Source organism: Nomascus leucogenys, chromosome 18 (assembly GCF_006542625.1).
Source record: "Nomascus leucogenys isolate Asia chromosome 18, Asia_NLE_v1, whole genome shotgun sequence".
NCBI classification, from domain to species: Eukaryota; Metazoa; Chordata; class Mammalia; order Primates; family Hylobatidae; genus Nomascus; species Nomascus leucogenys.
The window spans coordinates 43,582,190-43,607,977 of record NC_044398.1 but is presented as its reverse complement, the minus strand read 5'-3'; the positions used below and the strand labels follow the sequence as shown (position 1 = coordinate 43,607,977).

The 25,788-nt window shown below is 41.7% G+C and overlaps 1 protein-coding gene across 1 annotated transcript; it reads right to left on the bottom strand.

Moving 5' to 3' along the window:
• Positions 1 to 822: 822 nt before the first annotated feature.
• On the bottom strand, positions 823 to 25,788 carry FAM25E (family with sequence similarity 25 member E). The gene is made up of 6 exons (XM_030798297.1): positions 25,776 to 25,788; positions 23,595 to 23,656; positions 13,382 to 13,482; positions 10,870 to 10,905; positions 2,583 to 2,645; positions 823 to 1,014 (listed from the first exon to the last, which is right to left on the bottom strand). The coding sequence occupies exons 4-6, from the start codon at positions 10,883 to 10,885 to the stop codon at positions 881 to 883; spliced, it is 213 nt and encodes a 70-aa protein (XP_030654157.1). The 5' UTR covers positions 10,886 to 10,905; positions 13,382 to 13,482; positions 23,595 to 23,656; positions 25,776 to 25,788; the 3' UTR covers positions 823 to 880.

Here is a 25,788-nt window from a genome sequence, read left to right as displayed (position 1 = left end):
TATATATAGTTTCTGGGGAAACAGTTTTTTAGGAAATGTAGCACAGACACTAACTATTCTTCCAGGAGAGCCCCTTCCTGACATGAAAGACCTTAGTGTGAGAGAGAAGCATCTGATTCATCATGGGGACCTATCCAACCAGCAGCAGGGGCCCCAGTGCCGGTGTCCACCTCAGCAGAGGAGACACAGGGGACATGCAAAGTGTTTCTGTTGAAAAATACTTCACCTAGGGTGACTATAGTTAGCAGGAATGTATTGTATATTTTGAAGTAGCTAGAAGGCTAGGCGTGGTATCCCATGCCTATAATCCCAGCATTTTGGGAGGCCCAGGCAGGCAGAACACTTGAGGTCAGGAGTTCGAGACCAGCCTGGCTAACATGGTGAAACCACATCTCTACTAAAAATACAAAAAATAAAAAATAAAAAAATTAGCTGGGCGTGGTGGCCTGCACTTGTAGTCCAACCTACTTGGGAGGCTGAGGCAGGAGAATTGCTTGAACCTGGGAGGCAGAGGTTGCAGTGAGCCGAGATCACGCCACTGCCCTCCAGCCTGGGTGACAGAGCAAGATTGTGTCTCAAAACAAAAACAAAAACAAAAAAACAAAGTAGCTAGAAGAGGTGATTTCAAATGTATCCAACACATAGTAATATCAAATATTCAAGGTGATGGGCACCCTAAACACCCTGATTGATCACCACACATTCTGTGCATGTAATAAATACTCACATGTACTCCATAAATATTTAAATATTTTATATCAACAAGAAAATACTTTGCCTAGTGTTTCCATCCAAATGGGAATAAGTCCAGGGCTCTACGTACACATTTCATGGCTTTTTATTGAGACTGGGGAAGGGTGGGCCATGGTAGCTGGTGCATTCACTGTCCAAGTTTGCCCAGACTCTCTGCTGCATGGGTGATGGCATTTTTGACTGTGTTGGTCACTGTCTCAGTGACTTCCTTCATCTTTTTGTCCCCTGACTCTTGGGCTTTCTTTATGGCTTCTGCAATGACTGTTGGAAAGAAAGAGGAAGAATGTCCTAGTGATCCACCCACTGAACTTGTATACCCTTGAGTGGCCTGTGGGATGTGGTCATCTTAATGGATTAGTCCGTGGAGTGGCCCGATGGGACCAAGGGCAGCAGGACTCCTAGCAGAATGAATTTGAATTTGGTTTTAATTTCCCAAACAACTTGTATTTCTTCAACTGTGAGTGAGGCTGAGCATCTACTCACAGGTACATTGCCTGCTTATCCTTTTTTCTGGAAAATGCCTGCTTATGTCTTTTGGCCATTTTCATATTGGGTTGTTATATTGGATTATCATTTCTATTACAAATATTTTTCATAGCTTGTGATTTTTCTTTCGGCTTGGTTTATAGTTTTTTTTTTGGCTATAGAAAATTTTGAAGTTTTGGATTGTCAAATTTATTTAATATTTCCTTTATGGCTGCTGGTTTTTTGTCATAGTTTTAAAGATTCTCCCCTCTCCAAGATTAGGCCAAAGTCTCTTATGTTATTACTATGTCTAAATGTTTATGATGTCTTCCCCCTCAAGACTCATTCGTTGAAATCCTCAGCCCTAATGTGATGGTATTCAGAGGTGGGGCCTTTGGGAGGCTGAAATTAGCACCCACAGAAAAGAGACCACAGAGAGCTAGCTCCTTCCACCATGTGAGGACACAGCTAGGCCCATCCACGAACCAGGAAGACGCCCTCACCAGATGCCAAATCTGCTGGAGCCTTGATCTTGGACTTCCCATCCTCCAGGAGTGTGAGAAATAAATTTCTGTTGTTTCTAAGTCACCCAGTTTATGGTTTGTTTTTGTTTTTGACACAGAGTCTCGCTCTGTCACCCAGGCTGGAGTGCAGTGGCACAATCTCCAGCTCATTGCCACCTCTGCCTCCCAGGTCCAAGGGATTCTCCTGCCTCAGTCTCCTGAGTAGCTGGGATTACAGGCATGTGCCACCACGCCCGGCTGATTTTTGTATTTTTGGTAGAGACAGAGTTTCACCATATTGGTCAGGCTGGTCTCGAACTCCTGACCTCAGTTGGCCCACCCGCCTCAGCCTCCCAAAGGGCTGGAATTACAGGCGTGAGCCACTGTGCCTGGCCTATGGTATTTTATAATAGCAGCCTGAGCTAAGATAGCTATCTCCTACTAAGTTAATAAATTCATGTATGTAAATTTAAGTCCTTCATCTACCCAGAATCTATTTTCTTGAAAAGGAATGAGATATACACATGCTTTGTACATAGTTCTACTCATAGCTCACACACATCAATCTGACATTTAACATAGAATTTTACATGTTAAATGATTTATCTCACTGTGCTGTCACATAGTCTTTTGTGACTTTGTCTTCTTATCATTCCATGGAGAGAACCATCTAGATAGTGCCCTAATGCAGTACAGTCTGTGGCCCCCGATGAGCATAGGTAACTGCCCCAGCCGAGAGGCTCTGAAAGGCTGCAACATTAGGGGCAGAGTTTGACCTGGTTAGTCAAAGAACAGGTTGGCCCAGCACCTAGCTTCCCTTCCTCCATCCCTCCTTCCATGCCCGACCTCAGCCGGCTGTACCTTTCTCTCCAGTCTCCTTGGCATGTCCCACCACCTCCTTCACCACTTCCTCCACGGCATGAACTGAACAGAAGACAAGTCCAGGGTGAGGGCTCAGAGCAGGCCCACTGCCCTCCCGAGTCCAGGGAGAGGGCTCAGAGCAGGCCCACTGCCCTCCCGAGTCCAGGGAGAGGGCTCAGAGCAGGCCCACTGCCCTCCCGAGTCCAGGGAGAGGGCTCAGAGCAGGCCCACTGCCCTCCCGAGTCCAGGGTGAGGGCTCAGAGCAGGCCCACTGCCCTCCCGAGTCCAGGGTGAGGGCTCAGAGCAGGCCCACTGCCCTCCCGAGTCCAGGGAGAGGGCTCAGAGCAGGCCCATGCGCCCCAGGGGTGAGGGCTCAGTGCTGACCCACTTATCCTCACAACGGACCTATACGTCCCTGGACATCCAAGGTGGGGCTCTGGGATGCCACCCCCAGCCAGGACAGATTGGCTCATTAGAAGGACCTTCCCCCACAGCAGGCTTCATTTGGTGATGCCAGGGCCCTGGCTGCCGGGAGACGAGCTCAGTGAGCCCCATGAAGGCAGGGGTCCCTGAAGCCCCTTGGCCCTGCCCGGCCTGGAATGTCAATGATCAGGCTGTCTTGCCAGCTGAGACCTGGAGACCAGGCCAGGCCTCTGTGCCAGATCACACCCCTCTCAGGATGTGCTGGCGCCTGCCTCAGGCCAATTTCCAAAGCCTCATCCAGTAAAACCACTTCTCTCAAAGCAATTCCTCCAACAAGAGGGAATTCTCTGCCTACTTCAGAGTTTTTTAAAGTGTAGGTGGTAGTGTGCTAGAACTGAAAGATTTCGGAGTCAGAAGAAATGTTTCTTTAACTCTACCTTCCACGTCTTGGTCCCTCATCTTTAGAATGGGAATCTGTTGGGGTGCTCAGACCCAACACCAGGTCGTGGGGGCAACAAAGTCCCACAGAGTCAAAGGAATGAGAAAAAGTTTGAGAGAGAAAGTGGGACCAGGGGGGCCATTGCCAGTGTGGAGGCTGCAAAGGCCCCAAGCTCTGGGAGCCCATGCTATTTATCAGTGATCTAACAAAGAAACAGGTGGTGAGGATGTGGAGGTTGAAAGGAAACAGTGTAGCAAGTGAATGAGAAACATATGGCTACTTGAGATAACGGGAATGCTGAAATCAAGGAGCCAGCAAGTCTAGCAGACATGCAAGCCCTGCCTCAGCTTCTCTCCCAACACTCAGCTTTTCTCCCAACAGGAATCATAGAAAACTCAGAGGCTAGTGAAAGGTTAAAGCAGGTGGTTATCACCAGCTGCAGAGTCAAAAACAAAACACACGTCTGCTGCCATTTAGAAGGAGGACACAAACTCAGGCAAGGCTGTTTTTCACACGATTACCCACGAGTGGGGCCTGGCTGGTCCTCCCCACACACAGCTGCTGACCTCTGCATACAAAACATGCTTCGGCCCAGAAGCAAGCCAGCATTCACCCACTGTGGGTATCAGTCAGACTCCTGGTGGAAGCCAGAGGACATATTCGAATGGGTACTTGAGGAAAAAGGGCTGTTCACAGAAGTGTGGACAGAGTTAAGGGAACCAATGAGAGATGAGGAATGCCCTGGACCAGCAAGAGTGGGAGCTGTTATCTCCCTGGGTCTAGAGGGACAGGAAAGGTGTCCACAGACCCCGAAGAGAGCTGTGGCTGTAGGGGAGGATCATTAGAAGCTGCAGCCATCACTAGAAAGATGTGGCCACTGGCAAACCAGCAAGGAAGAATCTGAGTGAATAACCACCTCTCCTCTCCCTCTCCCACCTCCTATGACATCCCCCACTGTCTGAATTCCACTAGGGCCAGAGAGTGAGGCACCCTGGTGATGCAGTGCAAGAGGGAGTGGGCACAGAGGAGCCAGTGGGTGTGGAAGGGAAACAGAGAAACAGAATTCCAGCTCACTCTGCGGGATTTCTGGGTCTGACAGAAACATGGCAGCAGCTTAATTATTATTATTATTATTATTATTATTTTGAGATGGAGTTTCGCTCTTGTTACCCAGGCTGAAGTGCAGTAGCGTGATCTTGGCTCACTGCAACCTCTGCCTCCTGGGTTGAAGAGATCCTCCTGCCTCAGCCTCCTGAGTAGCTGGGATTACAGGGACATGCCACCACACATTGCTAATTTTTGTATTTTAGGTAGAGATCGGGTTTCACCATGTTGGCCAGACTGATCTCGAACTCCTGACCTCAGGTGATCCACAGGCCTCGGCCTCCTAAAGGGCTGGGATTACAGGTGTGAGCCACTGTGTCCAGCCTGCAGCAGCTCAATTTTACAGTTTCCCTTTTCTCCTTCTGGAAACTATATAGAGCAACAACAAGACTGAGGAGGAGGAAGAGGAGGAGGAGAAGGAGGAAGTAAAAGCCCATCATCAACACACACATCACTGCGCTCCAGCCTGGGCGACAGAGCGAGACTCCATCACAAAACAAAACAACAAAACAAAACAAAACAAAGCAAAACAAAACAAAACAAAACAAAACACACATCAAACTCAACTTCAGAGAAATTAGGAAGCTGGGAAGCCACGTAAACTCAAAAGCAGGTGACAACAGCAGAACCAACACAGGAACCCAGGGAGGTGCAGAAGAACAGGGCATGGGGGGCAACCCAGAGGGGAATCTTCACTGTTGCCAGCAACACAGGCTCCCAGCAGGAGAGGACCCTCAGAGTGAGAATGCAGAGCTGGAGAAGTGAAGAAAGAAGGAGCAGGTGGTGCCCAGGGAAGTCCAGGGGTGCGGGATCTGAGAGCGCCCCTTCCCAAGAGAGGCAGTAATGCTTGGGAAGGCAGGGCTGAGTCCCTGGAGGCTGCATCCAGGAAAGGAGGCTGGCAGTAGAAATTTCCTGAAGCCGAGTGGGTTCTGAGACGCAGAGGGGCAGTGGTACAGAGGTGAGGCTGATGCTTCTGTGCAGGAAGGCCAGGCTCCTGAGGAAGGGAGCCCCGAATGCTCTCCACTAGATTCCCAGGTAGCCCCACTCCCTCCACAGAGACCTTGCACTGACATCTGGGAAATTCCGTTCATACTGGAACCTCCGACACACTGCCATGAGTGTGAGGGTTTCGTGACTGATGGGGTAGGTTTCGTGACTGATGGGGTAGGTTTCTCTCTTCTCAATAGTATAATTTCCATTTATTCCTCCCCCAGCCTCCCTGAACATTCACCTCTTACATAACCACAGTACAGTGATCAGGACCAGGAAATCCACATTCTCATATTTAACTATATTAAAATCATTTCACAAAATAACCAATTTTGTTAATTTAAATACATTTAAATGATGTTTAAATATATTTAAATTATTTAAGTATTTTAAAATGAACATATTAGCTAAACTAAAGACCTTATTGGAGTTTCACCACTTTTTCCACTAATGTCCTTTTTCTGTTCCCAAATTCCACCCAGGATCACGCTGCATTTAGTTATTTCTTAGTCTCTCGCCGTTTCGTAGGGCTGCAATAACAGTTCCTCAGTCTTTCCTTATCTTTCATAACCGTGACACTTTGAACCAGTACTGATCAGTATTTGTCAAATGTTCCTCAATTTGGGTTTGTCTGATGTATTTCCATGATTGGACTGAAGTTACACACTTTTGGCAATTACAGCACAAAAATGATGTGGAATCCTTCCCAGTGCATTCCACCAGTTATGGCATTGATAGTTCTTCTTACTGATGATGTTGAACTTGTCCATTTGGTTCAGGTTTCTGCTGGTTTCTCCATGTAAAATTACTATCATTCCCCCTTATAGGGTGAAAACATCTTAGGAGAAATACTTGGAGACTATGAAAGTTTTGTATTTTCTCAAATTTAAAATTTTTTTTCAGGCCGGGCATGGTGGCTCACACCTGTAATCCTAGCACTTTGGGAGGCCGAGGCGGGTGGATCACCTGAGGTCCGGAGTTTGAAACCAGCCTGATCAAGATGAAGAAACCCCATCCCTACTAAAAATACAAAATTAGCCAGGCGTGGGGGTGCATGCCTGTAATCCCAGCTCCTTGGGAGGCTGAGGCAGGATAATCACTTGAACCCAGAAGGCAGAGGTTGTAGTGAGCTGCGATGGTGCCATTGCACTCCAGCCTGGGCAACAGAGTGAGGCATCTCAAAAAATAATAATAATAAATAATAATAATAATTCTATTTTGAATTGTGGTAAAATATACATAAAATTTACCATCTTAACCACTTTTAAGTGTACAGTTGGAACAGGGGTCAAGGAGAGCCCTTGGGTTGGGTAATGTAGAGTATATTCACACTGCCATGCAACCAATCTCCAGAACTTTTTCATCTGACAAAACCGAAACTCTATGTCCACTAAGCAACTTCCCATTTTCTCCCTTCCCCATGTCCCTGGCAACCCCCGTTCTACTTTCTGTTTCTATTAGTTTGCTTACTCAGTCTAGACGCTTCACATAAGTGAAAGAACACAGTATTTGTCTTTTTCTAACTGGCTTATTTCACTTAGCATAATGTCCTCAACGTTCATCCATGTTTTAGCATGTGTTAGAATTTCCTACCTTTTTGAGGCTGAAGAATATTTTATTGTACGTAAATAACACATTTTATCAATTCATCTGCCTACGGACAATTAGGCTGCATTGATCTTTTGACGAGTGTGAATACCACTGCTATAAATATCAGTGTACAAATATTTCTATGAGACCTTGCTTTCAATTATTTTGGCTATATACCCAGAAGTGGTATTGCTGGATCATTTGGTAATTCCATTTTTAATTTTTTGAGAAACTGCCTGTTCTGTGGTGAGCAGGTCTATATAAACCTACCCGCAAAGACCAAGGAACCTGAGATACCAAAGAAAGAGGCTGACAAATCCAGTTTCTCAGAAAGAAACATTTAACAGGCATTTATGAACAGAAGTGAAGTCAGGGATGGCACCAAGATAAGATGGTGGATCCCTGTGCCATTACCCCCATCACCCTGACCAGGGCTTATATAGCATAGGGAAAGGGTAATGCATGCTTCAGGAGGGATGTGTACCACCAGGTATGGTGGCTCACGCCTGTAATCCCAGCACTTTGGGAGGCCAAGGCGGGTGGATCGCAAGGTCATGAGATCGAGACTAGCCTGACCAACATGGTGAAATCCCGTCTCTACTAAAAACACAAAAATTAGCTGGGCATGGCGGCATGTGCCTGTAATCCCAGATACTCGGGAGGCTGAGGCAGAAGAATTGCTTGAACCCAGGAAGCGGAGGTTGCAGTGAGCCAAGATTGCACCATTGCACTCCAACCTGGTGACAGAGCGAGACTCTGTCTCAAAAAAAATAAAAAATAAAAAAATAAAATAAATGTAAACGTGATTCAGATTTCTTAGCTTCCTTTCTTTTTAGTTCTCTGTAGTATACTCTTGTGATGTATTTATGTATTTTCTGTTGTTTGAATTAAAAACTCATCTGCCTTTTTAAGAGGCCAGTCTTTGATGAACTTTAAACTTTGTAAAACTAATGCATTGTGCCTGTGTGATAAACCAGTGGTTCTCCAAATGTGCTCTGTGGACCTCTCAGGATCCCCAAGACCCTTTCCAGAAGGCCTAAGAGGTCAACACTTTTTTTTTTTTTTTCCCAGACCGAGTTTCACTCTTGTTGCCCAGGCTGGAGTGCAATGGTGCAATGTCAGCTCATGGCAACCTCTGCCTCCCGGGTTCAAGTGATTCTCCTACCTCAGCCTCCCAAGTAGCTGGGATTACAGGCACCTGCCACCACGCCTGGCTAATTTTTGTATTTTTAGTAGAGAGGTGGTTTCACCATGTTGGCCAGGCTGGTCTTGATCTCCTGACCTCAGGCGATCTGCTCGCCTGGGCCTCCCAAACTGCTGGGATTACAGGCCTGAGCCACTGTGCCTGGCTGACACTGTTCTGAATCATACTAATTAAACCTGAGAAAGCTGATTAAAAAATCTAAAAATTTGTAAAAGTAATACAAAGTCATTGCCTGCTTTTTCTTTGACACTTGCCATGATTGTATAAAAGCAAAAGTGGGTAAAACTGCTGGTTTCTCAGCATAAATCAAGGCAGTGGTACCAATTACATTAGTAGTCATTCTATTCTTTGCTGTCCCCTACAGTTAATAAAGATAGCCTGAATTTCTTAAGAATGTCTTTGATGAAGCAGTAAAAATTAATGTTGTTATTAAATCTTGACATGTCTCTTTAATATTCTGAAGAAGTGGAAAGTTAACAAGAAGTGCTTCTGCTGACTGCAGTATGGTTGTTCTTTTTTTTCTAAAGAATTCTGATTTAATTGTGAACTGAACAACTACTTTTTTTCACAGAGCATCGTTTTTATTTAAAAGTACAACTGGGCCAGTGCAGTGGCTCATGCCTGTAAAATCCCAGCACTTTGGGAGGCCAAAGCAGGCAGATGGCTTGAGCTCCTTCAGGAGTTCAAGACCAGCCTAGGCAACATAACGAAATCCTGTCTCTACCAAAAATACAAAAAAATTAGCCTGGCATGGTGCCACACATCTGTGGTCCCAGCTACACAGGAGCCTAAGGTGAGAGGATTGCTTGAGCTGAGATCATGCCAATGTACTCCAGCCAAGTGACAGAGTGAGACTCTGTCTAAAAAAAGAAGTACAACTATCATTCTAAAAAATAAATGAAGTGAGAGGTTGTCACTTCAAGGAAAATAAGTATTTGTTCCCAGTGATAAAATTTAAGCTTTCCTGAGGACTTTGAAAAACTTGTGCCTTCTCCTGTAGGCTTGAAAGCTTTTAAATACTTAAAGACATTTTAAAGTAAGATTGGTGGTTAAACTAAAAGTGACTTTTGACACAATAAAACATAAACCAATATATTCCAAGTAACTAATGCACAATATTATAAATGCAAGTTTGGGGGGAAAGATCCATTTACTGTGCAAGAAAGATCAATGAGTACTGATGGAATAAATTTATTAATATGTAAAATGCCACTGTAATTTAAGAAACTAGCACTTGTGAAGTTTTGATTTAGTATTAAAGAATACCCACAACTGTCTGAAAACTTTAAAAATACACCTTTTACCAACTACATATTTGCATGAGGTTAGGTCATCTTATTGCTTCTGTTTTTCTTTTTTTGAGACGGGGTTTCCCTCTGTCACCCAGGCTGGGGCACAATGGCAAGATCTTGGCTACCTCCGCCTCTCAGGTTCAAGCAGTTCTATGGCCTCAGCCTCCCAAGTAGCTGGGACTACAGGCATGCACCACCACACCCAGCTATTTTTTGTATTTTTAGTAGAGGCAGGTTTCATCATGTTGGTCGGGCTGGTCTCAAATTCCTGACCTCAAGTGATCTGCCCACCTCGGCCTCCCAAAGTGCTGGGATTACAGGTGTGAACCACCGTGCCCAGCCATCTTATTGCTTTTTTTTTTTGAGATACAGTCTTGCTCTGTCGCCCAGGCTGGAGTGCAGTGGTACGATCTCAGCTCGTTGCAACCTCTGCCTCTCGGGTTCAAGTGGTTCTCCTGCCTCAGCCTCCCAAGTAGCTGGGACTACAGGTGTGTGCCACCACGCCTGGTTAAGTTTTTGTATTTTTAATAGAGACAGGGTTTCATCATGTTAGCTGGGATGGTCTCGATCTCCTGACCTTGTGATCTGCCCGCCTCGGCCTCCTAAAGTGCTGGGATTACAGGTGTGAGCCACTGCACCCGGCATCTTATTGCTTCTTTAAAGCAAATTGCAAAGAAAGATCTAGAGTCCAGTTGTCTCCTATTAAGCTCAACATGAGAGACTTTAATATAAATACATGACACACTTTTTACTTAACTTTTGTTGTAGAAAAGTTATTTTTTCAGTGAAAAATTTCTGTTAACAGTATCGTTCTCAAGGAATATTTTCTGTTGTTACAACCTGGGTCGTGGGTTACTACCGACATCTAGTTGGTAGCGGCCATGAATGCTGCTAAACTTTCTGCAATGCACAGGACAGTCCTCATAACAAAGCATGATCTAGCTCATAATATCAATGGTGGTAAGGCTGTGCAATCTAAACTAAAAGTGGATTTTGAAAAAAACTCAATTTTATATTACTACCACAGTAAATATCAATATAATCAATATAAACATATACTCTTTGAGATTCTCAATCATTTAAGAATTAAAAGAGTCTTAAGGAACAAAGAAAACACAAATAATTTACTTTGATATTTTAGTAGGCACAATACAGCGTATGATGTTTAGAGCTGTGACAACACTGAGCTTGATATCTTGCAAAGTAATTAGCTATAATAACAAGACAGGTTTCTAAAAAGCTCACCTTTGTGTGATATCATGATATATCTCCAAGGTCACGCTGTGGAAGGAAAAAAAATTCATAACAATAGATGTTATAATTTGTTAGGCCTGAAGACATTTTTTAAAAGGGGGCAGAGGAAACTCTCCTAGCAGCCCTGAAATTCAAATCCTCTAGTTCAGAACAGTACCATAAGGGCACTTTCTTGTTTTCATTTCTTGGTTTTCCACAAAAATATGAGAACCAAAATGCGAGACAATATGCTTCTAGAAGACGCATTTCTGTTGACGATTATAATATATAAATAATAACAGATTTCCCTGTTATATGCTCTTCTACCCACAAAAGCTTTCGTCCCATGAGATTTATTTTATGTATTTATTTTTTGACCCAGAGTCTCGCTTGGCTCACCACAACCTCCACCTCTCAGGTTAAAGCGATTCTCACGCCTCAGCCTCCCAAGTAGCTGGGACTACAAGTTTGTGCCACTATGCCCAGGTCATTTTTTTTTTATTTGAGACGGAGTTTCGCTCTTGTTGACCAGGCTGGAGTGCAATGGTGCGATCTCGGCTAACCACAACCTCTGCCTCCTGAGTTCAAGCGATTCTCCTGCCTCAGCCTCCAGAGTAGCTGGGATTACAGGCATGTGCCACCACACCCAGCTAATTTTGTAGAATGAGGCTCAAAACAACTGAGGGAAGGCAAATCTCAATTTTAGTAATAGATCTATACAATATTAGCACTTTTTAAAAAGCCTGTAACATTAGCATGTAAGATGGATATGTCGATAGTGCTTTAAGTAGTTTTCATCTCTGAAATAATTTTAAAATCACAGAATTTAAAGTTACATGCTGGAAAGGACCAATGACCGTACATGAGATTTAATTCAACACTCATTTTACAGATTGGGGAAACAAACCTTAAAACTGACTTGCCCAAGGTCCCACCAAATAGTTTCTCATCCTAAACTCAAATTAAGCAGTGGCTCTCAAACTTTGCTGCACATTAAAATCGCCTGAGAAGCTTTAATAACTGCCTAATCTTCAACATGAGACATTTTAATTTAATTAGTATTGGGTGTGGCTTTGGGCATCAAGATTGTTGGTAAAAGTTTCCCAGGTGATTTCAATGAGCAGCAAAGTTTGGAATGATTGAGCTGGGGTGAAAATCAGAATCTTCTGGGATGCTTTTCTTCACAGAAAGATGCCTCACATCCATCCCTATTTTCCTAAAAGGCTTCTCAGTGCCTAGAGATAGAGGGAAAGTGGAAATGGGAAGATACGTGTGTTTGCAGATCTGTATTTTGAAAAAAAAAAAAACCTTGCATAAGTGATCTCAGTGAGTTCCACCTATCCCACTGACAACAGTGCACTACTGACTTGTGATGAACATTTTTCAAAATCTTTTCTTGAAGCCAATTTGTCCTATTAATTTGCTCAATAAACCTTTATTTCACCAATAGTGAATATACCAAATGATCATTTCTCAAACTTGCTGATGGCAAATTAAAACTTACTCTACTTTCAGAAGTAGACTTCTAAAAAGTAGAATAATGAGGAAAAAAGCATGAAATTTGTTTGAGCAAGATTAATCTTCAAAGCTACTTTTGAATTATATGCTAACGCATCAAAATCTTGTGAACTCAAAAGAAGCCAGGGACTCTAGTCAAAGTACTTTTTGTGTATGTGTGCTCAAAGATTTAAGAGACTTGGCTGACTACACACATTTAGTGATTACTCAATAGGTCCCAAAGCTCAGGACTTGAGACAGAGTTTGAGTCCAGTTTTTGCTGAAACACAATTTCATCTCAACTATTGTTACAAGGGAGGGGGGAAAGTGACATTATTATGAGTGTAAACTTGCCATTTTTAATTAAAGTAAAAGTTGAAACAAAATTGTTTATAAGCTAGTTATGTTTACAGAATGAAAAGTAAAATTAAAGATAAAGACAATAATATTCTAAATTAGCACTTTTCCAAACTGTGTTCTAAAAATCAACACTCATAACCCAAGGAGATGAGAATAATGTACACTAGACAGCCCCTATGGAGCTGGTGGTGGTGTTGCTTGTTGTTCCTTTTAAAATAAACTTCATCTCAGGGTGCTCTCAAAGTGCATCTTTGTGGCCCATGAGGTGCTCATGCACAATGGGAGAAATTCAAATGCAGATACACTGTGGTGCCAGAAGAGAAAAAGCTGTTCCTTCTTCCAAGGCTAATGTCCAAAGTAGTGCACACTGATTTAGGCCTATAATGCATTGAAAAACTAAGTTTTCACAAAAAACATTCAATAAAGGGAACCTATCCTTCTCACTGTGTTCAACATTGTCTTAAGGCATAAAGCCATCAAAATGATACACTGTTTCTGGGATTGCTTCTTTGCTAACTGATTTTTCCTTCCACGATGATGTCTAAGATTAAAAGAGAAATTGATACTTATTAAAAGAGATATTTATTAAAAGAGAAATTGACAAACAGATGGATGAAATAATTTTAGAATAAAGAAATCTGTCCCTTGGCAGTATAGTTGTACTCACGATATTATTGTCACTGTAAGATAAGGCTGGCTGGCTGTGCTGTCATCAAGGAAAATTGTCGAATATGAGCTGTATTGTCGACTGAAATGCTCAGTAGATACCTGAAGGAGAAGGGAAGTACAAGTTAAACTTATCAAAGTGTATATTTTTCTTGGTTAAAATGGCAAATGACAAAGTACTGAGATATTTCTTACACTCCATGAACTGCTTGAGTATGGTATCATGTGCACTCTATAGAAAACCCATTGGAGGCTCTTAACTTCCAGAGATGATGTTTAAGATATGGGTTGTAAAATGCTGCTCTTAATATGGTAAGTGTCATCAAACCTAACAAGGATTTTATGAATTCCCTTGAAAAAAAATGAGAAAGTTTAAAATAAGATTTAATTGTTTTTTTCTACAGCAATATAAAGCAGCCAAGAATTTCTATTTCTACTATTTATTTATTTATTTATTTATTTTTGAGATGGAGTCTCGCTCTGTCGTCCAGGCTGGAGTGCAGTGGCGCGATCTCCGCTCACTGCAAGCTCCGCCTCCCGGGATCACGCCATTCTCCTGCCTCAGCCTCTCCAAGTAGCTGGGACTACAGGCGCCCACCGCCACGCCCGGCTAATTTTTTTTTTGTATTTTTAGTAGAGACGGGGTTTCACCGTGGTCTCGATCTCCTGACCTCGTGATCCACCGGCCTCGGCCTCCCAGAGTGCTGGGATTACAAACGTGAGCCACTGCTCCCGGCCTCTATTATTTATTTACTACAATAAAATGTAATGTATTAAATAATACTGGTACAAGAGCATTTTATTGCAGTGAATACAAGGCTAATACATTTACTAAATTGCTAATCCTAAATGTATTATTTCAGGTGATGTGTGACAAAACCAGTGTTTTGGATTCAGAGGCTCTGTGTGCCAGGGCTGCTAGGCCACCAACAAGCAAGGAAGCCATAGGTTTCTCTAGTCTTATTTTCTTATGTGGAGGATAAAAAGAATATCACTTAAATATTCTCTCACACCCTGAAAACAGATGACAACTTAAACAATTTAACTTTTACTTCATGTTTAAATAAGACTGCCATGACATGACTCAAATGAGACTCTCAGAGAATACTTTGAATTCATTTCAAAACTTGATCAGTTTATTCTATAAATCATCTGATCTGCACCTAGCCATTTTCCTGCTCTACCCCTGCTCTCTGCCTAGAATACTGCTTTTCTCTTTCCTTGCTTCAGCAAAAGCTTGACTCTGACTCCATCTACCCTCTTGGGTCTCTGTCAGCAGCCACACCAAAAAATGTTTTTTTGTACACTAGTCAAATTCATCACTGCTTACAAGATACTAATTCTTGCAGCGTATTCCCCTCATGAGAAAGTATGCCTCTCCATAAGAGTAAGGGAGGGCACTTACTCTTCCTACCTCCAGCTGCTGAGCATAGAATTTTGAGTAAATCCAAAACTTCGACAAGTGTTTGACAATTCAGTTATCATTTGGAACATAAGTCTTACTATATTTAATTACAGCAAAAACACTACTAACAGTTTACTGTTTATAGGTATTATTTAAGGTAGTCACAAAATAGAAACAAATAATCTAATGTCAGTCAGCATAAATCAGACTATGAAATTTTACGATCTTTAACAAGAAACAGAAGGGGTTACTTAGTAGTTTTAAGATTTAATAACAAAAACTAGAAAATAATCGTACCTGGTAATTTAGTAAGTCAAAACCAAAGCCTTACCATCAAAGGTCCATTACCCATTGGATGCTGATGCCCACCCACTGACTTCTTCCGCTGTATCTGCTGCCTCTCATTTTAACCCATTAAAAATAATAAGTTGTTTTTTTGTAGAGGCCTTTCACCTCCTTGGTTAGGTCTATTCCTAAGTATTTTATTTTATTTTATTTTTGCAGTTATCATAAAAGGGGTTGAGTTCTTGGTTTGATTCTAAGCTTAGTTGCTGTTGGGGTATAACAGAGCTACTGATTTGTGTGCATTAATTTTGTCTCCTGAAAATTTGCTGAATTTGTTTATCAGTTCTAGGAGCTTTTTGGAGGAGTCTTTACAGTTTCCTAGGTATACAATCATATCATCAACAAACAGCAATAGTTTGTGACTTCCTCTTTACCGATCTGGATGCCTTTTATTGCTTTCTCTTGTGTGATTGCTCTGGGTAGGCCTTCCAGTACTACGTTGAATAGAAGTGGTGAGAGTGGGCATCCTTGTCTTGTTCCAGTTCTTGGGGGAATGCTTTCAACTTTTCCCCATTCAGTATTATGTTGGCTGTGGGTTTGTCATAGATGGCTTTTATTACATTGAGGTATAACCCTTGTATGCTGATTTTGCTGAGGGCTTTAATCATAATAGGATGCTGCATTTTGTCAAATGCTTTTTCTGCATCTATTAAGATGATCATGTGATATTTTTGCTTTTATTTCTGTTTATGTGGTGTATCACATTTATTGACTTGTGTATGTTAATCCATCCCTGCATCCCTGGTATGAAATCCATTTGATCATGGTGGATTATCCTTTTTTTTTGTTGTTGTTGTTTTTTTTTTTTTGAGATGGAATCTCACTCTGTCGCCCAGGCTGGAGTGTGCAGTGGGGTGATCTTGGTTCACTGCAACCTCCGCCTCCCAGGTTCAAATGATTCTCCTGCCTCAGCCTCCTGAGTAGATGGGATTACAGGCACACACCACCATGCCCGGCTAATTTTTGTATTTTTAGTAGAGACAGGGTTTCACCATGTTGGCCAGGCTGGTCTTGAACTCCTAACCTCTTGATCCACCTGCATCGGCCTCCCAAAGTGCTGGGATTACAGGCGTGAGCCACCACGCCAGGCTGGATTATCTTTTTGATATGCTGTTGGGAAGTACAAAACATTGCTGAATGAAATCATGGGCACAAACAAATGGAAAGACATCCCATGCTCATGAATGGGTAGAATGAATATCGTGAAAATGACCATACTGCCAAAAGCAATCTACAAATTCAACACAATTCCCATCAAAATACCACCATCCTTCTTCACAGAACTAGAAAAAACAATCCTGAAATTCATATGAGACCATATAAGAACATGCATAGCCAAAACGAAACTAAGCAAAAACAACAAATCTGGAGGCATCACATTACCTGATTTCAAACTATACTATAAGGCCATAGTCACCAAAACAGCATGGTAGTGGTATAAAAATAGGCACACACACCAATGGAACAGAATAGAGAACCCAGAAATAAACTCAAATACCTATAGCCAACTGATTTTCAACAAAGCCAACTAAAACATAAAGTGAAGAAAGTAACACTTTATGCAGGAGCCACATGCAGGAGAATGAAACTGGATCCTCACATGCAGGAGAATGAAACTGGATCCTCAAGCCACATGCAGGAGAATGAAACTGGATCCTCAACTCCCATCTTACACAAAAATCATCTCAAGATGGATCAAGGACATAAATCTGTGACCTGAAACCATAAAAATTCTAGAAGATAACAGTGGAAAAACCTGTCTAGACACTGGCTTAGGCAACGACTTCATGACCAAGAACACAAAAGCAAATGCAACAAAAACAAACAGGTGAGACTTAACTAAAGAGCTTCTGCACAGGAAAAGGAACAATCAGCAGAGTAACAGACAACCCACAGAGTGGGAGGAAATCTTCACAGTCTATACATCTGACAAAGGGCTACTATCCAGAATCTACGAGGAACTCAAACAAATTACAATTTACAAATTACAATTACAAAAATATGGAACCAGCCCAAATGCCCATCAATCAATGAGTGGATAAAGAAACTGTGATATACATACACATATATACATGAGGAATACCACTCAGCCATAATAAGGAATAAATTAATGGCATTCCCAGCAACCTGGATGGAATTAAAGACTATTATTCTAAGTGAAGTAACTCAGGCATGGAGAACTAAACATCATATGTTCTCATTCATACGTGGGAGCTAAGCTATGATAATGCAAAGCCGTAAGAATGATACAATGGACTTGGGGACTCAGGGGAAAGGCTGGGAGGAGGGTGAGGGATAAAAGACTACAAACTGGGTTCAGCGGACACTGCTCAGGTGAGGCGCGCACCAAAATCTCACAATCATCACTGAAGAACTTAGTCATGTAACCAAATACCACCTGATCTCCCAAAAACCTATGGAAATAATAAATAATTAACTAACTAAATAAACAATATACAGCATTTTTCTCAGCAAACATAATTAAAATAAAACAAAGACTAAAGTTTACATTGTTCACTCTCCTTTTGGGCAGGACAAATTTTAGATATGTTCTTAAAGAATTAATAACTTTTTTCCTTTTTCTGAGACAGGGTCTCCCTTTGTTGCCCAGGCTGGCGTGCAGTGGTACAATTATAGTTAACTGCAGCCTCAAACTCCTGAGCTCAAGCGATCCTCTGCCTCAGCCTCCTGAGTAGGTAAAACGAAAGGCACATGCCACCAGGCCTGGCTAATTTGTTATTTAACCTTTTTGTAGACATGAGGTCTTGCTATGTTGACCAGGCTAAAAATGAACAAATCTTAATTAACTTAAATATTTCTAACACTTTGGGCATTCATGAAAACAGCTCCATCTATGTTGTGAAGTAATGGGAAGTATATGGCAGTGGATAAGGTTTGAATGAAAATATTAAACAAGGCCTTAGGAGAAAAGTGTAATATGCTTATTATAGATACATTAATTTAAAAAATTCTCTGGCTTAATATCATTAATTATACTCAAATTAGACTTTGATTTAAACATAGGTCCTAAATTTGGATTAAATATAATAGATTGACCACAAATTTATTTCCTCTCCCTCCAGAAGTCTCATTAGTCATAAAATAAAGGTTACACACATGACCAGGAGAGAAGGTTGACAGAGATAATTTTTAATACATGTTGAGACATAAAAAGTAGATAAAGGAGTGGTAAATAACACGGAAGCACAACTTTGGTGCCTACAGAAAGTGTCTGGAACAGAAGCCAGCCAGTTTGTCTTACAGAACTAAAAGCAGGTTGTGAACTTAACAGGCAAATGGCACTTTGGAAAGTAGGGTAAAATGTAAAAAAAAAAAGCCAGCAAGGTCAGTTGAAAATCTCTAACTAGAGCCCCAAGTCCACCTGTCCTTCCACCTGACAAGAAACTTAGATGTGTGTTCTCTGGATATATCAAACCTGAGAATTTCTGGCTCAGAGATACCATGGCTTAAACCTGAGATATAAAGGAAACTACACCAAAAATGAAACTCCAACTTTCTTCACTAACTCTGCTTTTGGAAAGCAAGTGGCCATGCTTTTACTTTCCAGGCAGAAAACTAGGAGATCCTTCTCAGAAGAAACTGAAATGTCTTGAATAAAGATTCCCAGATAATATACTGAGGTCCCCCAAATGAAAAGCTAGTTAGGTTTCTAAGGCCTCACACCGAGTGCTATCAGTTAACAGAAATCCTGCTTCCAAATAAAGCAGGCCAGGGACCACCACGCATTGGAGGGAAGCCTCCAAGAAAAGAGATCCAAACAACAGAAAAAAGGAATTCATGGGACCTGTCAAAATCAGGAGCAAAACTTAAAAAAAAATCTTAAAACACTCTCAAAAAATATAAAATTGAATAGAAATAGTAGAGGATAAAGTCACAGAATATCCCAGAACTAGAATAAAAAGACAAACTGAAAAAAATAGAAGGGGAAAAATTAAAAATCAATGCAGGTATACTGGTCTAAGCAGCCTAGCGTCTGAATAACAAGACTATCAGTAAAAAAGTAACAGAGAAAATGAAAAGAAATTCTCAAGAAGAGATAGTCTGCAGGTTTAGTAGCCTCAATAAAATGAAAAGATCCTCAACAAGCTGTTATAAAATTTCAGAACCTCAGAGAGACAGATCCTAAAAAGCTTCCGCAGATACCTAAAATCTGGTTGTAAATAATGTATCACACACTGGCAACAGATTCAAGAACAACACTGTAATGAGAGCACAATTGCAAAATGTCTTCAGAACCATACAATTTAGATTCAACCTAGAGGTGTACTCTTTATCAAAGAGGAGGGATTTTAAGACTGGCCAGCTGGCCGGGCGCGGTGGCTCACGCCTGTAATCCCAGCACTTTGGGAGGCCCAGGCGGGTGGATCACAAGGTGAGGAGATTGAAACCATCCTGGCTAACATGGTGAAACCTCGTCTCTACTAAAAATACAAAAAATTAGCCGGGCGTGGTGGCAGGCGCCTGTAGTCCCAGCTACTCGGGAGGCTGAGGAAGGAGAATGGCGTGAACCCGGGAGGAGGAGCTTGCTGTGAGCGGAGATGGCGCCACTGCAGTCTGGCCTGGGCGACAGAGCGAGACTCCGTCTCAAAAGAAAAAAAAAAAAAGACTGACCAGCTCTCTAAACATCTCCACCCAGGAAAATGTGTTCAAGTACAACTAGAGAGGATAATAAAACAGAAGGAAACACAGAATCTAGGACTCAGGCGATCCCACACAAGACAGCAGTTATGTGAGATCCCAAAAGACTTTAAGGAGTTAGCACAGAAAAGCAGACATCGAGCATATCTAGGGAAAGACACGCTATTGAACTAGGATGACAAAAGGCCAAAGACAGTTGTTCCCCCACAAAAAAAAGGAACAGATGTGTTTTTGCAGATGGAAAATATCTTTGAAAGGCATGTGATAAATGCTACAATACTTGGGGGAAAACAGCTGTTAGAAAATAGGCAAACGAATAGTCAGAAAATTAGCTTCATGCTAAAAAATAATGGATGTGAAAGCAAACAGACCACCCAGAGGCTACTGACGATATTTGGATAGATAAACTAACATAGGCTACGAAAAAGGAGAAGATCCAGGAGAATTGCAGAAGTGCTCAGATTTCAGAACTGTTTCAGAGACAGGATAAAGGATATGTAATGCAGAGGCACAGTGAAAACACCATATGACTTAGCAGTGAATAATATTTGCAGAGTCATAATCATGTAAATATTACTGATTTAAAGAAAAAGTGTGCTACAATTGGAAGAAACAGAGGGAGAAACATAAGATCATGGTGTAGCAAGGAAGGTATGCTTTTACTTGCTGTGATACAAAGTCAACAGACAGTGCTGGCAATTAACTTATTCTATTTTTGTTATTTCATTAAAAATAAGATGAAATATAGGCCGGGCACGGTGGCTCACGCTTGTAATCCCAGCACTTTGGGAGGCCGATGCGGGCAGATCACGAGGTCAGGAGATCGAGACCACGGTGAAACCCCGTCTCTACTAAAAAAAAAAAAAAATACAAAAACATTAGCCGGGTGTGGTGGCGGGCACCTGTAGTCCCAGCTACTCGGAGAGGCTGAGGCAGGAGAACGGCGTGAACCCGGGGGGCGGAGCTTGCAGTGAGCCGAGATTGCGCCACTGCACTCCAGCCTGGGTGACAGAGCGAGACTCCGTCTCAAAAAAAAAAAAAGATGAAATATTTAATGCAGATTTTTTTCTTTTTTTTGAGACAGAGTTTCACTCTCTCGCCCAGGCTGGAGTGCAGTGGCGCAATCTCGGCTCACTGCAACCTCTGCCTCCCGGGTTCAAGCGATTCTCCAGCCTTAGCCTCCCGACTAGCTGGGACTACAGGCCTGTGCCACCATGCCTAGCTAATTTTTTTTGTATTTTTAGTAGAGATGGGGTTACATTGTGTTAGTCTGGATGGCCTTGATCTCCTAATCTTGTGATCCACCCACCTCGGCCTCCCAAACAGCTGGGATTACAGGCTTAAGCCACAGAGCCTTCCCTAAATTTTAATTTTAAAATGAGTATACAGGCCAGGCGCGGTGGCTCACGCTTGTAATCCCAGCACTTTGGGAGGCCGAGGCGGGCAGATCACGAGGTCAGGAGATCGAGACCACAGTGAAACCCTGTCTCTACTAAAAAATACAAAAAATTAGCCGGGCGTGGTGGCGGGCGCCTGCAGTCCCAGCTACTCGGAGAGGCTGAGGCAGGGGAATGGCGTGAACCCGGGAGGCAGAGCTTGCAGTGAGCCGAGATCGCGCCACTGCACTCCAGCCTGGGCGACAGAGCAAGACTCTGTCTCAAAAAAAAAAAAAAAAAAAAAATGAGTATACAAACCTAATTGGATAAGGTGTCTGCAGCACAAAAAATCTTTTTTTTTTTTTTTTTTTTTTTTTTTTTTTTTTTTCTAAAAAAAGGCCAGAATAATAAAAGCCCCAAGAGGGACTTGGGCCATGCTTTGTTTCCTACACTGCCTCTGCCTTTGATGCTGGAAGGGCCTTGTAGGCAAAAGTTCCTACCACTGAAGAGTGAGGGACATGGAGTAGCTTTTCTTTTACCACTTCTATGCTCTCTAGGTGACAGAAGCCAATGGCTCTGGAAGGAACTGGGAAATACAATTCTGATATGTTTTGATATGTTTCCCCTCCAAATCTCATGTTAACATGCGACCCTTAATGTTGGAGATAGGGCCTAGTGGGAGGTGTTTGGGTAATGGCAGTGGATTCCTTATGAATGACTTGGTCCCATCCCCATGGTAATAAGCAAATTCTCATTATGGTAGTTTAAAAGAGTGTGGTACCAGCTGGACGTGGTGGCACAAGCCTGTAATCCCAGCACTTTGGGAGGCTGGAGGGGGTGAATCACCTGAGGTCAGGAGTTCGAGACCAGCCTGGTCAACATGGTGAAACCCCGTCTCTACTAAAAATACAAAAATTAGCCAGGTGTTGTGGCACCCACCTATAGTCCCAACTACTCAGGAGGCTGAGGCAGAAGAATTGCTTGAATCTAGGAGGCAGAGGTTGTAGTGAGCTGAGATCATGCCATTGCACTCCAGCCTGGGCAACAGAGCAAGACTCCATTTCAAAAAAAAAAAAAATGTGTGTGGTACCTTCCCCCTTCCCCTCTCTCCTCCCTCTTTCACCGTGTGGAACCACCTGCTTCCCCATTGCCTTTTATCATGATTGTAAGCTTGCTGAAGCCCTCACCAGAAGCAGATGTTGAAGCCATGTTTGTACAGCCTGAAGATCTATGAGCCAATTAAACCTCTTTTTGTTATAAATTACCCAGCCTTAGATATCTCTTTATAGTAATGTAAAAAATGAAGACAAATTCGAACCAGAAATAACTGACTCAAGATGGGCAAAGTCTACTCAAACTATAAAAACAAATGTTACAAACTCCCATGTTTTACTGTGCTGCATTACTTCGCATATTATTATAGAACCCTCACTTGTATTCTTGCTGTTGAAGTCAACTGGAAAACTTGGCTGTGTATGGCTTTTTAGCAAATAAATGAGGATTTAACATAACATTAAGGGAAATAAGCAGGAGTAGGGCACGTTTAAATTTACATTACATCAAATGAAAAAGTTAATAACCTAAAAGTTTTGAGTAGCATAAATTTGGATGTGGTAAATGAATGTGGTCAGAGGACTGTGTAAGAGGAGGCCCAAATCACAGATTCAATCCCTGATGATAAACAACTATGTTTTTTTATTTTTTTATTTTTATTATTTTTTTTTTGAGATGGAGTCTTGCTCTGTCGCCCAGGCCAGACTGCAGTGGCGCTATCTTGGCTCACTGCAAGCTCCGCCTCCCAGGTTCACGCCATTGTCCTGCCTCAGCCTCCTGAGTAGCTGGGACTACAGGGGCCCACCACCACACCCGGCTAATTTTTTTGTATTATTAGTAGAGACGGGGTTTCACCGTGTTAGCCAGGATGGTCTCGATCTCCTGACCTCGTGATCCGCCCGCCTTGGCCTCCCAAAGTGCTGGGATTACAGGCATGAGCCACCGCGCCCGGCCAACAACTATGTTTTTTAATTTGTTTAAATGAAAACCAAGCTGAAGCCTAAGTTCTATCATTCATCTTTAAAATGTACTCTTTAGAGCAAGGGAAAAGGGATTATAAATAAAGAGAAATCCATGAATTATAAATAAAGATAAATCCAAGAATTATAAATAAAGATAAATCCATGACTCCTCTATTACATGACAAATTAATTGTGTTGATAAAAAGATGGCAAAATGTATAAACAAAAATTTACATGTTTTCACTAACATGGTAACATCTAAAGGAAAGTATATCACACATTAAAATAAGAAAAGTGAACATGTGAAAAGGTAAAAAATTTAAAACAATATGAGTTTTTCTAAATACTTTCTAAAACCTGGTCAAACAAGAGTTTTTATTCTTTCTCTTGGCAGAAAAAACAATGTTGTCTCACCATCTGTTTGAGAGTTTCTCTGGAGCATTGTGCTTGCCTCTGGATTATCAGATTATCCAAATCTATATGTATAGAGGGAGAAAAGAAAAAAAGATGTAATCATTTACAAAAATTTATCAATTCGTTTATTCGACTGCTGCATTTAGGCTATTTCACTACCTCTACTTTTATTCTTATCCATTGAAATGAATGTATAGACATAAGATAGAGTCAGGCAAGACGGCACATGCTTGTAGTCCCAGTTACTCAGGAGGCTGAGATGGGAAAATCACTTGAACCCAGGTCAGGAATTTGAGGCCAGCATGAGTAACATAGTGACACCCTCCTTTATTAAAAAAAATAATAATAATGAAGAGGTAAATGTTGGCTTTGAGTTGTGTAAAATCAACTTTGCATAAAATAAATCAAGATGGCAGTAAGTTTCAAAAGACAGGTCTATTTTATAGGCAAAATATAAGATGTATTCTAGAGTTTTTAAAATTTTTTAAAAGTAGATTCAGCATATCTGTCATTTCCATGTCATTCTGAGGACATAGAACCTTAGTTCTGTTAAGTAGCTGCCTTCCATACTCATGTGATATCTCTAAGTCTTCATTTCTGCATTAGCAATATATAGGGAGAACATACACAGGCCTTATTTGTATTGGAAAGGGCCAAGTGAGACATACATAAACTGTGTTGTAATCCTAAAGAATGATAATAAAGAGCCATTTTTGGGCTCTCATCCAACACTACCCATATACTAACTGGTGTGTAACATCACTCAGAGGCTTTCCTTACATCATCAAGCAGGGTATAAGTTTACATAAGTACTTACATGCTTTGTGTATAAAGGTATAATCAATTAATTCACATATTTGTTTATTCTAAAGCAATCCTTAAATATCTTGAAAAGTGAGGATAGTACTTCCAAGTTACAAAGTCACACTCATAATGAGTCTTAATTATCCTACCTCTTAAAAAATTAAGAGCCCAAAGTTTAAATAGAAGAGCTATAACACATTCCCTCTACAGTAATGAAATCTCTGGCATTTAAATGAAACCAATAAGCCAACTGGATTTAATATGTTTATGATGCAATGTTTTCTATTTTGAAAATTTTGGTTTTTATTCAAGAACCATATTATTACCCAGAATTACTTTTACTTAGATTCAACTCTTTGCAAAATTTTAGAGGCAAACCAACTAATTGTTTTCTCTTTTCTACCGCCTCCCATCCCCCACCTCTCCCAGTGTAGAGACCGAAAAACTCCAACTTACTTTCTTTCTTTTTCTTTTTTTTTGTGAGATGGGGTCTCACTCTGTCACCCTGGCTGGAGTGCATTGGCGAGATCTCTGCTCACTGCAACCTCCGCCTCCTGAGTTCAAGCAATTCTCCTGCCTCAGCCTCACGAGTAGCTGGAACTACAGGCATGTGCCACCACGCCCAGCTAATTTTTGTACTTTTTTTAGTAGAGACAGGGTTTCACTGTGTTAGCCAGGCTGGTCTCGAACTCTTGACCTCAGGTGATCCACCCACCTCGGCCTCCCAAAGTGCTGGGATTACAGGCGTGAGCCACCATGCACAGCTAAAACTCTTAGCTTTCTTATCTTTGAACAAGATGCTATTGTCAGGAGGGGAAAGGATAAAGGGAGAGCCATGGCAACAAACACTCTTAAAGGAATGGTCTGACATTTTAACCTGCAATCTTTATATTACACATTAAAAGTCTACACTGACGTTTCATGTCTTTTGGAAGTTTTGATCACGAACCAATCCTCACCTCTCTTTTAAAACAAGGAGGTAAATAAAGTCTGTTAAGTCACCAAAATAAATCTGGAGACATATTTTGTGTTAAAGTAAGAACTCTAAAGTAATCAGGGCCTCATGGGTAAACTCCTTTGAGAAACCCCAAACGCACACACCCACAACCATTTTTCTGCAGCCCTGGCTGTGACATTTCACACCTTTCACAATTATTTTAAGCACCCTCCTTTTTTTTTTCCTTCTGTGTTCAAATTACAGTTAGAAGAAAATAAGCAGCTTCTGTCAAGGTGACTTAAAGCAGCCCATTAAGAATACCATATAGCCTCTCCCATGGCAACCTCCATTCTGATTTTAAATAAGAAATCCCCAAATATTTGAATATGAACTGTCCTGAGATTTAGCTACTTTAACAAAGGAAACAATTAGGCACTTACCTGGTTCCTTCAC